The sequence below is a fragment of the Aulonocara stuartgranti genome (genome assembly GCF_965226115.1).
Source record: "Aulonocara stuartgranti genome assembly, chromosome: 3".
Taxonomy (NCBI): Eukaryota; Metazoa; Chordata; class Actinopteri; order Cichliformes; family Cichlidae; genus Aulonocara; species Aulonocara stuartgranti.
In genome coordinates, this window is record NC_138941.1 from 38,041,884 (window position 1) to 38,056,583 (window position 14,700).

The 14,700-nt window shown below is 43.8% G+C and overlaps 1 protein-coding gene across 7 annotated transcripts in view; it reads left to right on the plus strand.

Moving 5' to 3' along the window:
- The window catches only part of arap2 (ArfGAP with RhoGAP domain, ankyrin repeat and PH domain 2), a 176,490-nt gene that overhangs the window by 24,841 nt on the left and 136,949 nt on the right, over nt 1-14,700 (plus strand). For all 7 annotated transcript variants that reach the window (XM_082526030.1, XM_082526031.1, XM_082526028.1 and 4 more), the window contains exon 8: nt 5,712-5,832. In XM_082526030.1, the coding sequence (XP_082382156.1) occupies nt 5,712-5,832 (121 nt within the window). The remainder of the gene's footprint in view (nt 1-5,711; nt 5,833-14,700) is intronic.

Below are 14,700 nucleotides of genomic sequence, written 5' to 3' on the forward strand. Positions count from 1 at the left end.
CTACATAACCTTTTTGTTGTCTTCCTGATGTGGGGGTTCACAGCTCATCTCAGAGGAGTTGTACTCATTACAAGATTATGCCAGTCAGAGAGATCTGAGGCAAGAGTAAATACAAGAACAAAAATAAGCAATTTTGAGAACTATTTTCAAAGGAAAGCGATTTAAGCATGCTAGGCACCAGTTAGAGATCATTTGCAGGCTAAATTAACCTATAAACATTAAGTTAAAGCAAGAAATAAAGTTAAGCTAGACTTGGTTTACATTGAATTTTTAGGCTCATATTAGTCAGTGAAATTGTGTCTAATTAGGTAAAACTTAATATACAGCAATATAGTCAGTAGCTTAGTGATGCTAACAGTGCTAACATGTTTACCGTGCTAATCAAATATTGACTAGATTATGTGAGATTATGCTAATTAAACAAGCTGAAACATTACATTCTTTCTATTATGAATTAAACATGTCCTTCATGAGCAGTAAAAAGTGTTTGAATACTACTAGTATTTTGTGGTGGTTAATTGCAGCTAATGCTACAAAGCTACACTGCTAACTGACCAAGTATCTCACTGGTCTCCAGGCCTGTGTCACGCAAGCCTAGATGCCAGTTGACAATACTCTGGCAACTACCGGTTGTTTGGGGGGGAAATAATGTGTATTTCCCTACGAGTTGGTGAATGAATGCTTGGTGCTCGGTGAAATTGCTCACAAAGCGGAAAACGTTGCAGCTGCAGCAGTTGCTCATCGGTTACGTGGAGGAGCCAGCCTTCTTTGCAAACACACACTAACCACTAGCCAAGTGACAGTGAAACAGAGAAGTGTGAAACAAACTAGACACAGAGATAATTCACTTTCAAAGTAATGTTGACTGAAGCAGTAGAACACAACTTTTACTTTAAACAATCTCACTTACAGTTTGTCATATTTTTTTCACATTCTACTCACAATATTACCAAAGCAAGGAGGTTCAATCTGACCTAGCCATCACAAGCAGCCCCTTGCTAACTGGTTGGAGACTATACAGTTTTTGCTGATAAGTCTTTAGGCCTGTGTCTCTGAAGCCTTAGCAAATGATAATGTCTATAAAAGATTTAAACCTGGAGCATTGGGTAATGAAACAAAAAATATTATTTTATTGCATTTGTAACTGTGTGAGTCAAAGTTGCTTATAAAACCATCAGACAAATCTTCTTTCTTTAGTTTAAATGAAAACGGTTTGCCCTTTTGAGTCATATCTTAAAAGACACAAGCAAAAAACAGACTTCTGCAGTCTGCGCTGAGCTTCAGTTTGGACTCTTAGATCGAGTCAATACTGATATGAGTATGTTTTTCTTTCTTTATCACGTTCTGTCTCTAGCATTCGTACACAAAAACAAAAATGCCTACACGCTAAAACATTCCCATGCTTGTTCTCTTTGCCAAACTTTCCAACACCCAAAAATCTCTTTTTTTTGTAGCTGAAAACCCCCCTGGGATCTGTCAGCACCAGACAGAACTAATCGCACTTAATCTCAGTCGCAACTTGAAGGTCTCTGGCCACGATGATGTCATCATAGGGGTAACGGAGGTGGCGTGGGAGAGTAGCGAGATTCGCAGTCTCACTTCTCTCTCTGTGCAGCATTGTATCCAATCTGTCTGATCAATCACGCCTTTCGCCTGATTTCGTCAACAGTGGGATTGACTTGGGAGAAAGCTGCGGGCCTGAGATGTAGTCTCCGGGGTCCCTATATTGGTGTCGTGTGTGTGTGCGTGCATGAAGACAGTCCAAAGCCTTGCTTCGGGGTAGTGAGAGGAGGAAGTGGAGGAGGATGGCTGCGAGGGATGAAGAGATGAGAGGCTGGGGTGGGGGATGAAGCTGGATAGAAGGCCAAAGGGGAGATGAGGTTTTAGGACAGGGGATCAGTCTTTCAGTGTGTCTATCTGTCTGTCTGCGTGTTAGTCAGTCTGATGTGGAAAAGCTCCCTTGCAAGCCTGAAAGCTTCTCTACTTACTATCTCCAGTATCATCCTAAGATGCCTGCTCTGATGCTGAGTGTTTCCTTTTTTCACTGTGAGTGTGTGTGTGTGTGTATAAATCCTTAAAATGGCTTTTATTTTGACTCCCAGGACCCTGATCAAGTGCCCTAATGCAGTCAAGTTCAATAATTATTAACATACCTTTAGCTGCTCCCATTAATTGCTTTTATGTTTTAACATGTTTATAGTGAAAGCGATCTATTACCTAAATTTCTAGATTTCCTCAGATCTTTCAAGTTTTTTTTTAATCATCTGTCAGCTTCATGTTTTTATTTTATGATCTGCAAAATAAGCGTTCTGATTCATTTTTCTCACTAGTTTTGTTTTTTAGTCTCAGCTCAGCAGGCAGTGAGCTCTAAGGAAAAAAAAAATCCAAACCCCAGTGTATACATCCTGCCCGGCACCACATGTCAGACAAAGTTGGTGATTAGCCGATGCCACTCGCTAACGTAGGGAAGCATTTGACAAATAAATAGCCTGATATTTTGCTCAGCGGTGGGTGATGGAGGACGCCGAGCGACTTAAATCCATCAAATGGACAAAAACACAGCCTGAAATAAATACCGTTAAACGGATTCTGTCTGTCAGCAGTAGGGAGACGGTGGTATTAGTGTTTGCTGTTTCTATTCACAGTCAGTTCTGCTGTCCCGGAGAGAAGGAGGGGAGGGAAAAACAGCGTAACCTCTAAACTAACACTTGGAAGGGAACCAGACTTTGGTTAAAAATGAGGATTATAATTCGACTCCATTAGGACTTTAAAGTCTAAATCTTTTATTCTGGTCTGATCCTCAGACAACAGATATGAGAGACATGAATGATCTCACAACTTCACTGTTCAGAGTTAGGCATAAATTATTTGGTTTTTACATGTTTAAAAAACAGAAAACACAGACACCATCGACTTCTAAATACTGCAGGCAGCTCGCTGATCGTGGATGCTTTTCCCGGGAGGTGCAATTTTTCCCTCCAGCCAGTTGGTGTCCTCATGCCTCCACTGAAAATCTGAGCGTTTGAGATGCCAGAACCTTAACTCCATGCTGGTGGTAAAACCTCCTCCATCCTTTTTCTTTTCCTTTTTTTTTTTTAACCCTCCTCCCTGTTTTTTTTCTTTTCTTTTTTCTTTTTCTTCTCTCCACACGGCGCCTCTATTATTGTAGGCTTTAGCTCCATTGCTCTGCCTTAATTGTTTCCTGAAGTTTACCAGGTTGTTTTTGAAAAGAACAGAGAGTTATCCATGCAGGATAGGCAGTTCCACGCACAAAAAAGGAGAGGTAGTACCGACACCGCCCTGCAAAATGACATGGGGTGACAAACCCTATGGAGGACCAAATGAGAGGCCTTCCCTAGGGTTTGTATGGCTAAGAATGAGCAGCTGAAGTTGGAGTGGGGAGAGGTCATAGAGGAGGGGAGGTGAGTGTGGAGGAGATCTTTTGGCAGACGGAGGTGAGTCAGGTGTGTCGGCTATTGGAGAAAGAGTGATAGTTAGGCCTCATTGCTTCCTTGGCAGCCAGTCCTCTCGAGATCAGCCTCAAAAACCTTCACGTGCATGCGGGCGGGCAGCTGCCGCTCCGGCGCATGGCGTCATCTCAATGCCGACCGCCGCTTCCCGTCACATCGCACGTCTCCGCTGACTCTGCTGGGAGAGTATTTACAGATGCACAACTCGCAATTAAACAAGTCTCTCCTGCGTGACCCCAAAACTGGAATTAAAACAATTAATTAACCCATGCCGGGGTATAATTATCCATGCGCAGCCGCCGAGCTAATTCATCCACGCGCGCTCTTACTTTCTCCTTTCCTCACCTTCCTTTAACTTCTGGCTAAATTTAGAGAGAGAAAGAGGGAGATATTGGTGTGAAACTCCCGGGGAGAGGAACGCACACGGCTGCCTGTCGGTAATTAGGTTGAGCCACTTCTTGCCATTGTTAACATCCTGCTTTAATATGAGAAGGACCCCTTCTTGACCCTCTTAGGCGTCTTCATTTCTACATGATGTCTCTCTTTTACCCACGCGCCTCCTCTCCTGTCTTTGTCCTCCCTCTTCTCTGTTTCTTTTTCTTTCTGATCATGGATTTATCCCTTCCCCTCTGTTTTTTTCCCTTCCCCTCCTTACCTCTTTTTTCTGATTGTATCACACAACGCTCTTACCATTTTCTTTCCCTTACTTCTCTCCTTGGCCTTTCACCCAAACCTAATTTATCTCTTTTTTTTCCCCCACCATCCATCCATCCCTCCCACTCAGCCCTACTCTCCTTAACTGACTGTGCCGGCTGGTATATTTTTGGCTGCGTGGTCTCTAGAAATAGGTTTTTGTGGATGGCAAGGTCACTGGTTTAATTAATAATGACAAGAGGGAGTCAAAAGTTCACATCCTTTTTTTTTTTAAATTTCTCATTTTGTCTTCCCCACACCCTCTTCCCTCTTTCATCCATCCATCCATCCTTTCTTCCTTCGCTTACTCGGCACACTCTGCATGTGACTGTGGGATAGAAGCACGGTGAAGCACAGACACAAACTGTTACAGTTTATACACAGGAATCAAAATTCAGGTCAAGAAAACGGGAAAAGGAAAAAAGCTGTCATATGAAGTCATTTGTTGTTTCTGTGTTTTTTTTCCTACTTATTTTGCAATGATAATGACATTATCAGCATGAATAATGCATTCTCGTGTCTGCCCCCCCCCCCCTTTTTTTTAACAGCCATGTCATTTTTCATGCCACTACAAAAGCATAATGTGCTGCCCCCCTCCCCCCACTTCCCTCTATTGCAGGAACGTTATAGTCTGAGATGTTCTTGGACATTTCTGTGTTATATTCTCACATCAGGTTCTGAATACTGATAGTGATGCCGTCTGTCCTTGATTCTTCAGTAGTCATAATATTAACTTTGGAGGTTTTTTCTCCTTTTTTGTCCATTCTATCTCGTTTCCCATTCATGATGACCCAGTACTGTAATTGCCATTGTCGAGGGAGACTGTAAAGAGGGTCACGAAGCCTCCAGTGCAACATCCTCCTTATTTGGATGCCTCCACTAGAGCTGCTGGGGAGGAGGGGGGGTAATGAAACAAAGCACACAACCAAGTCCCGCTTTACCTACTCACTTCCTGTGCTGAATCCCCAGTACACGTGTGCACGTCTCTTTTTAAATTTAAAAGTTTGTTTTCAGCTCGTAGATTTGTTTCACGAACTTCCAGATGACGTCTCGCCACTTGCGCTGGCGTTCTTTAATGTAGCGCAGTTCACTTTTTTTCGTTTGGACGTCGTTTCCTGCTTTTGAAATTCTGCACATTTCAAGTATCCAATTCGAGGTCGGAGGTCGCGTCAATGCAAATTCGTTCCGGCTCTCGGAGCAGCGCTCCTTGTCCGAGAGCGTTTGTGCGATTTATCAAAGTTATTGCTGGACACGGAACAGGGTTGCTTCATTTCTGCAGATAAATCTGACGGCCTACTGATAAGATGTTTCTGTGGTTTCACGAGGACGTCTGTTAGTGCTGTTTGAAATTGAATGTGGTCCTAACAGAGAGTAATACGACTCAGGATTTCACGTCTATTGATACAAACAATGCGCCAGAAAATAATAACTGTGGGCCTACAGATGCAGATAATAGGAATAAGCAGCAGTTGAATAACATTATTAACATGCGTGAAGCGGCGTGTGTGCTTGTGTTTATTCGCTGTGTGTGTGTCCTCCTCTGTTTAGGAGATGTACTCCAAAGGGATGATTCTGGCCAGCGCTATCAGGCAGGTGCGAGGACTGGGCGACAACAAGTTTGAGGTAGTCACCTCCCTGCGGACCTTCATATTCCGAGCTGAGAGAGAAGGTACAACAAGTGCTTCCTTTTCCTCTTTGTTCTGTGGTTTTGCATTCAGCTATGAGCCACACGTGCCGTTCTTTCTGTTTGTCACTCTGACCGGCTGATTCCCCGTCTAGCCTTGTTTTTCCTTCCTCGCTCGCCCCTGTTTCCCCGCCTCTCCCCCCTCCCTTCCTGTTTGTCTCTTTCTTCTCCTACCTCGCCATCTGAATATCTGAATGCCTCCGTGACAATCTTCTGTCTCACCTCCTTTTTCCTCTATTTTCTCTCTCTTCCTTCTCTAACACGCTCTCTCTCTGCAGTTTCTTTCTCCTCATACTCATTTTCAGTTTTATTAGACTCATTTGTATGACTGTGAATCCTTTTGCAAAGCACCCCTGTGTAAAGAAACGGTTGTATACATTTATTTTCAGTCTTTGAAGACAGATATGAAAGGATCAAGATCCATTTAATGTCTGTGAGTTAGGTACAGCGATGTGGCGTTTAGCCTCGCCTAGCATGAAGATTAACGCAGCGTTCCAGTTGCCTCGCAAGTCGGATGTTGGGACTGGGAGTGACACCACTCCCGAGGTGAGCTTTTTCCAGTGGTAAAATTGGAAAAGCAAGGAAAAATGGGGTTTGTTTTGCTCCTTAGCAACGTAGAGGCATTCATGTGTCACTAGAAAACCAGCACAGTGCTTGGTTTTTGTTTCTTGTGCTTAAAAACATCACTGCTGCCTCTTCATGGACAGAGCACAGTCAGTGCTCTGGATACATCTTATTTAGCAAGTCACAAATACATAACAGTGGCTGTACAAACTGCACGTTTGACAGTTGTGCATGTGTGCACTGGATTGGATTGTGAAGTCGGGATTGGTGGGACTGCCTTGACTTGTTCTAGTTGAAAATTCTGACTGGGAACTTGCAAGTGCATAATTTTGGAGACCAAGATCAATATTTAGTGATTTAAAATTCATATATTGCTGGAGACAAATTGATTTCTGTAACATTTGTTATATTGAGTTCTTTACTTACTCATTTAAACTGAGTCTGCTCAGATTAGCTGTCGTGTTTCTGGTGTTCCAAACACGTGTAGCCAACTGGGAAGCTGCAGAGCGCCCCTGGTGGACGAACTTTCTCCTTTGGATTCTTAATTTCTAAACTTCCTAAACTTTCATTTATTGGCCTTTTTGCTAATTCACATATGTTGAGAAAAATAGTAAAATTGGCCAATATATCTGCGCCGCTCGAGTTTACTGTAGCAGAACAGCTGGTCAATGAGGAAGCAAAATTACTTAAGGGGAAACAGGATTCTGCTCTAAATTTATACTTAGTGTTAGTATGTGTAGGCTGATTAGGGCCATGTTTACAACTCGTGATCACTGGGCCACAGAGAGGGAAAATGTCAGCATTGTAGCTGAACTTTAAGTGCAAAAGATGTTGCGTGCCATCTGTGACAACAGATATTGATATATATAGGACCTGCGGCGGGTTGCAAGGTGGCTTGGAGGAAAAAAAAGCAGTTTTATTATTGGCACCTTTTTTGAGATTTTCTATTTGATTGCTTATAAGTGTGTTAAAGTTTCCATGTTAGCGAGTCTGCTGCAGTTGTGCTTCAAGTGATGGAAATGTTATCATCAGAGGGTGACGAGTGTTTCGTGATCGCTTGTACCCGACTGTGGAGACTTTACAATACAGCTACTAGAACTATAGCAGGAGTGACTGCTTGGATGTGGAGTCTCCTGTCTCCGTGTAAACACCACTTTAGAAGGAAATCAGCTGATGTTTTCTGTCACTGACGTAAACCAATCTTTGGGGATTGGGACTTGGTTTGGTTGAGCTACCATTACGCTTGAAAAAGTGTTATTTTCTGTCCAGCTGAATAAATGAAAATTATGATCTACCGATGAGTGTGCATGTGGTTATTAAAGAGGTCAGTATTGCAGGAATTCTGCTTAAATAACATCTTTCCTCCCTCTACTCTTCATCTTACTGTCACACACAAAACGCCGCACGAGTTGTCTCCGCTTATCGTCTTTGAGGTGGAAGCTTTGTCTGTGTCGGCCTTAATGAGAGGGGAAGGAGACACTTTCTGCTCCTCACCTCCCGCCTGCTTGATGGCAGTCTATTAGGCAGCGCAGGTCAGACAGCTCATTCACTAAATGAGGGTCTGTTTCTGGGGTCAGATGCTGGCTGCCCTTTGATTCATGGGAATAAGTTAGATTGCAGAAATCAAGCTCTGCGTGGTTATGGCATTGAGTGGTACAGTGTAAATACGTGAGAGCAGGTAGAGCTGAAAGATCTTAATCGACTGGGTCACCGAGACCTCAGCGCGGGTTTGTGACACGCTGACATCTGAGCCAAGAATAGAAACCTCAATATTTGACTTGCTAATAGTCATTACTGAGGATCACCTTATTGCTCTTGAAGAGCCCTACTGGTCTTTTAATGGCAGCATAATACTGGAGCAGACATTAAGCATCAGGCCTTGCACAAAATCTAACTTTTACTCTGGTATTCTGTCAGTTTAATGGTGACCAAGGCATAGGAATAACAAGTACTACATACAGTTATTCATTAATGGAAACCCGTATTGAAACGTTTAATGGATAATTATTTATGTAAAGAAGCATTTCATTTTAAGTCTGAGCAGAAATTGTAAAAACACCCAGCATTCGTGTGGATCCATGTAAAATGTCAGCTGAAGACGATAAAGGGACTTAATGGGACAGAAATGAACATCTCCCGTTATTTGCTCTTTAACCAAAATGCATACAAATCATTGTGAGGCGTACGTGCAGATAATAAGCGAAGAAGGTCATTCCTTTAGAAAATACGACAGGTTGGGAGGACTTTTGAAAAGCTAAAACCTTTCGATGGTTCCCAAAGTGTTTGTACTTGACACCATTCTTGTCGAGAAGAGCGTCACTTGTGAAGTCTCAGCACTCAAAGCCGTACTAATCAGTGCTTGTATGGAATTAATTAGCACCAAACACTTTTGTAAAATGTTTTACTGTCTCAACTAAGCGTTTTAGCCTCTTTCAGCTAATTGTTTTTTTTTGTCTTGCAGTGTGCGGTTTTCCCGTTCAGCAGCTAAAGAGAAAAAGATTGTGTAGGGATGCAAATGTAGCTTGATTTAGACGCAAAATTGCAAAACTTGATGATGCTGGTTTGTGTTTCTTCATTTTATTTAGGTTTATCCTCATTCTCCAAAATGTACCAGAGGAAACAAAGAAATGTTCATTTTGAAGAATAACCTTTGAATATTAGCCAGTGCAGACCTGATGTAACAAAAAGAGGTAACCATCAGCTACTGCCATGGAGAAAAGTCATTAAGGATGCGGACAGGAACAGACAAGAAGGCTGATTTTGGCCAGTACTGTTTTTTGTTTGATGTATGGGTGCATTTTCAGCAAAGCTGAGCAAAAATAAAGTGAAGTATTAGTGTTTCATTATCACCTTCACAGAACCAAACAAATGTGGGAAAAATATGCAAACTCCCTGGGTAGATGGTAGATTCGAACCCAGGACTTGCTTGCTGTGAGGCTTCAATGCTAACTGCTGCTCTACTGTGTTACCAGAATATTTGATAAGTTAAATACAGCAAAAATGGTTGTATATATGTATCTGATCAGCTGCTTGTTGTGTTTGTGGCCTTTCAAACAGTTGTTGCCAGTTGTGGTGGACAAATTATGAAACATCTAGGCTCATGGTGGAAGTAACTTTTTAAGATTACATCTATGGGCTGTTATAAAGGCAGATACCGAGAGATTGGCAAATATTGACCAATAACATTGAACTGCCGATAACTTCACTCTCTGTTCCCCAGTCAGTTGACCTTAGCGAAATTAGCCACAAAACACGCCACAAAAGACTAAAAGCTTAAAGTGTGTACCGGCTAGCTAGCTAGCTAGCTGGAGAGCTTCTTAGCGTCTCGTCTTAGGGAGAGCTTCTTCGTTACTCTTTGAGGTTGTGGCCCATCAGTTATGTTACATCATCCCATTTTGGTAACAAAGGATTTCAGTTATATTGTGCACAGATGCACAAACGTTTGAGAGCTAAAGCGAAATGTATGGAAGCTCAAACAGGAGATTTTACACTATGCATATACGAGATATGAATAGTTCTGGCTGCTTTGTGGCTTCCACCGAGCAAAGATTTGCATCCAGTCTTTTCATTCAGGATTTTTTTGTTTTTGCTTCACCTCTAGCTCATAAAAAAAAACAAAAAAACAACTTGCCCTTCAAAAACTTTTTTCATCTTTTCCCCCCACTCTGAGGACCAAGGGTGTACGACAACCCCTCCCCTCTCTGTTGATTCAGCGGATCATCATATCGATGACTGCCAGCCTTTTTTCTTTTCTTTTGTTTGGTCCGTTTATGAGTCGCGGGTCCTCGATGGCATCATTTATCACGCTGTCTGATCGTCATACGTCACACTCAGTCGTCTTGACAAGAGCTGGGAAGGGGAGAGGGCTGTCTGATTTGGAGGTGGCCTCTGACCGCTTGGGAACAGTCGGATGGCTCTCGCGAAGGTGGCTCCTGCCATCAAGAGACGAGTCTGTGAGGAGAAATGAGAGAGAGGGAGAAAGGAGGATAAAACTTGGCCTCATCACCTCATGCATCTTTAAACAGGCCCACTCGCCTTGTGGCGGAGAGTCATCAATCTTTGGGGAAACACATGAAAAAGAAGGAGACACGAGCAGACAGAGGGAAAGAGAAGGAGTTGGTTAGTGAAGTGGAGTTAAGGAGCTGCTGGGCTGATACAGGTGGGGGGCGAGAGCGGGGAGAAAATGATGGAGTGATGGTCGGAGGAGTGTGCGAGAGTGGTTAAAGGCATCCAAAAGGCATAGAAGAAGAGGGAGGAAGAGCAACAAGGGGAAGAAAGGGATTAGGCGAGGAAGTGGCAGGAGTGGATAGTGCAAGAAGCAGACATGCAATCTCGATATTTAAAAAAAAAAAAAGGAACAGAGAAGTAAAGGCGGAGACGGCAGGGAGCGATGAAAAGGGCAGAGTGAAGATGGAGAGAGGGAAAAGGAGGAGTGAGAAGTGAGTGAATAATTGAAGGCCACCGGAGAGAGTGTGCACACAGCTGTCGGCTGATTCCCCACTTGGTCCGCAGGTGGCCCCTTCCCTTAGGTACTGTCAGCTTGAGAGAGGAAAGATGGAAGGAGGAAGGAAGGCAGGCAGGGGGAGAAAAAAGCAGGGAGGGAAGAAGTGATGCACAGAGCGGTGGCAGCGGTGGGGGAGAAGAAAGTGCGGCAGGAAGAGATGCGGCGAGGAATGATGGAAAACAGACAGGACAGAAAGGGGGAATGTTGGAGATGTGCGGAGGGGTTGCAGACAAATGCGCTACAAGACAGGAGATGAGATTTATTGTGTTTAAAAAAAAAAAAAGGTTGATGATTTGTATTCTGATGCTTTGGCAATTGCCTTTCCACAAGCCTGCTCGTAACACATGTTGGTTCTGCTCGAGATGACAGGAAAGACGTTTAGAGAGGTGTAGAGAATGAGTAAGGAAGAGCAGAGGAGTGGTTGGGAGCAGCCCAGAGACAAAATGATGGCAGAATTATAAACTCAGAAGGACCTGCAGTGAGACTTAAGATTTGTACATGTTTGTACATGTTTCACTTCACATTATTTCATACTTCACTGCTACAGTGGTTGGGTTTTGGAGTGCTTTTTCCTCTTAGCTAAATCAGGTGAATGCTAGTCCAGCGTACACTCTCTTTAGCTGGACGTCTTTCCTTTTTTGAAAGCCAGAAGGCCCGCCTATAAACCGTATGGGATCTTCGCAGAGACACAGATGCCTTTGTGTTAACCCATGAATATTATAAGGCTAATAGTTTTGTCACAGAATAAAATAAAAGAATAGACTTCTTAGAAGATCTGTTGTCGCAGTAAACCACATAGCAAGCCGTTCCGTTTGTGAAATAACTGCCTTAAAAATGTTTTCAAAGTTATAAAGGCCACAGTTACTGCAGGGACTTTGAGTTAAGGCACTCAAGTTATCTGATGTAACACCTAGCAGAGATGTCACCTCAAAGTGATAAGTTTAAGCCTCGCTACATTTTGAGATGTATGAAAATTCACCCCCGTACAGCTATAAAAGTCCATGCATAAAATTAGCTACAGATCACAGAGTGTAAAATACATAAACACATTACCGGTAGTCTGTAACTTGGGCCTTCTGACATGAAAGTGTGTGGGGGCTGACAGTCTGTCAGATCTTGATTGTATGTGCTGTATACGTTTTAAAAAACATTGTTTCAGTCTTTGTGGTCATAAAGGACACTGTCAACAACAATACTCAGGTGGGCTGTGGTGTTTAAGTGATGCTTAGTTGGTATAATGGGGCCCAAAGTGTGCCAAGAAAATGCCTTCTACACCATTACACCAACAGCAGCTTGACATTTTGATACTTAACCGACATTCTGAGTGTTGCAGCAAAAGTTAAGAGTCATCAGCGCGATTTTGGGGAACCTGTGGGATTTTAGCCTCAGCTTCTTGTTTTTAGCTGACAAGAGTGGTACCCAGTTCAGAGATGCTCTTCTGCATACCTCAGCTGTAGTTTGAAGCAGTCTGATCGTTCTCCTCTGACCTCTGACATTCAATTCAATTCAGTTTTATTTATATAACGCCAAGTCACAACAATAGTTGCCTCAAGACACTTTATATTGTAAGGTAAGATAAGATAAGATAAGATAACCTTTATTAGTCCCACACGTGGGAAATTTGTTTTGTCACAGCAGGAAGTGGACAGTGCAAAAGTTATGACGCAAAAATTAGAATACAATAAGAATAAATACAGTACACAGCTGTACAGAATAGAATAAAATAATATACTAGATACAGTAGAATAAAATAGAATAAAAATATACAATAAGATAAAAATAGAATACGAATGCTATATACAACTGAGTAAAAATACAACGATGACAGAAAGGATTATTGCACTTAGTGTTATTGCACATGTGTGGATGTGTGTGTTTGTTCAGTTAAAGTCTTTGTTGTGGAGTCTGACAGCAGTGGGGAGGAAAGACCTGCGAAATCTCTCCGTCCCACACCGTGGGTGCCGCAGTCTCCCACTGAAGGAGCTGCTCAGTGCTGTCACAGTCTGCTGCATGGGGTGGGAGATGTTGTCCAACAGGGATGACAGCTTAGCCGCCGTTCTCCTGTCACTCACCACCTCCACTGGGTCCAGAGGGCATCCTAGAACAGAGCTGGCCCTTCGGATCACCCTGTTCAGTCTCTTCCTGTCCCCAGCAGAGATGCTGCCGTCCCAGCAGACCACACCATAAAAGATAGCAGAAGCCACCACAGAGTCATAGAAGGTCTTCAGGAGTGGGCCCTCCACCCCAAACGACCTGAGTCTCCGCAGCAGGTACAGCCTGCTCTGCCCTTTCCTGTAGAGGACGTCTGAGTTATGAGTCCAGTCCAGTCTGTTGTTCAGATGAACACCAAGGTACCTGTAGCTGTCCACAGCCTCAATGTCCATACCCTGGATGTTCAGTGGTTGCAGTGGAGAATGCTTGTGCCTGCGGAAGTCTACCACCAGCTCCTTGGTTTTACTGGCGTTGATCTGGAGGTAGTTCAGCTGGCACCAGTCCACAAAGTCTTGAGTCAGTCCTCTGTACTCCTTGTCGTCCCCATCAGTGATGAGGCCGACTATTGCAGAGTCATCAGAGAACTTCTGCAGGAAGCACTGGGTGGAATTGTGGGAGAAGTCTGCAGTGTAGATGGTGAAGAGGAACGGAGCCAGAACCGTTCCCTGTGGGGCCCCCGTACTGCAGACGACCCTGTCCGACACACAGCCCTGAGTCCTCACATACTGTGGTCGGTCGGTGAGGTAGTCCAAAATCCAGGTAGTGAGGTGATGGTCCACTCCAGAGTTCTCCAGCTTGTCCTTCAGAACCGAGGGAAGAATGGTGTTGAAGGCACTGGAGAAATCAAAGAACATGATTCTCACAGTGCTTCCAGCGGTCTCCAGGTGAGCGAGGGAACGATGTAGGAGGTGAATGACGGCATCATCCGCTCCAATGCCAGGCTGGTAGGCAAACTGAAGTGGGTCCAGTGATGAGCTTGTTAGGCGCCGAAGCTGAGCCAGGACCAACCGCTCCAGGGTCTTCATCAGGTGGGATGTCAGAGCCACCGGCCTGTAGCTGTTGAGGTCCTTGGGGCGTGAAGTCTTTGGCACTGGTACAACACAGGAGGTTTTCCAGAGCTGTGGGACTCTTCCCAACCTCAGGCTCAGGTTGAAGAGGTGCTCCATCACCCCACACAGTTGGTCCGCGCAGGACCTGACGACCCTCGAGCTGATGCCATCTGGACCCGCTGCCTTCTTGCCATTAATCCTCCTCAGTTCCCTCCTAACCTGGGTAGGTAGACCCCCTATGAGGAAGCACTTTGGCAACAGTGGGGAGGAAAAACTCCCTTTTAACAGGAAGAAACCTCCGGCAGAACCAGGCTCAGGGAGGGGCGGGGCCATCTGCGGACCGGTTGGGGTGAGAGAAGGAAGACAGGATAAAGACATGCTGTGGAAGAGAGCCAGAGATTAATAACATCAGCAAGACATTTTCATGGATAGAACTGCTGTCCACTGGAAGTTTTCTCTTGTCCAGACTAATCTCTGTGAACTCTAGAGATGGCTGTGTGGGGAAAATCCCAGCAGATCATTGCTTTCTGAAATACTCGGACCGAACAACCACTCCACATTCAAAGTCACTTAAATCAGTTTGAACTGAATGTCACATAATTCAGAATGTACAAAATCCACAGTTTGGATACGTTTGCCAGAAATTTGATTCTGATGAACATAAACAGTTTTTACTGAGGATGAATGTGAGTGTAAGACGTAATTTGTGGCAAATGTGTAGATTAAACACTAAATAATAATAGA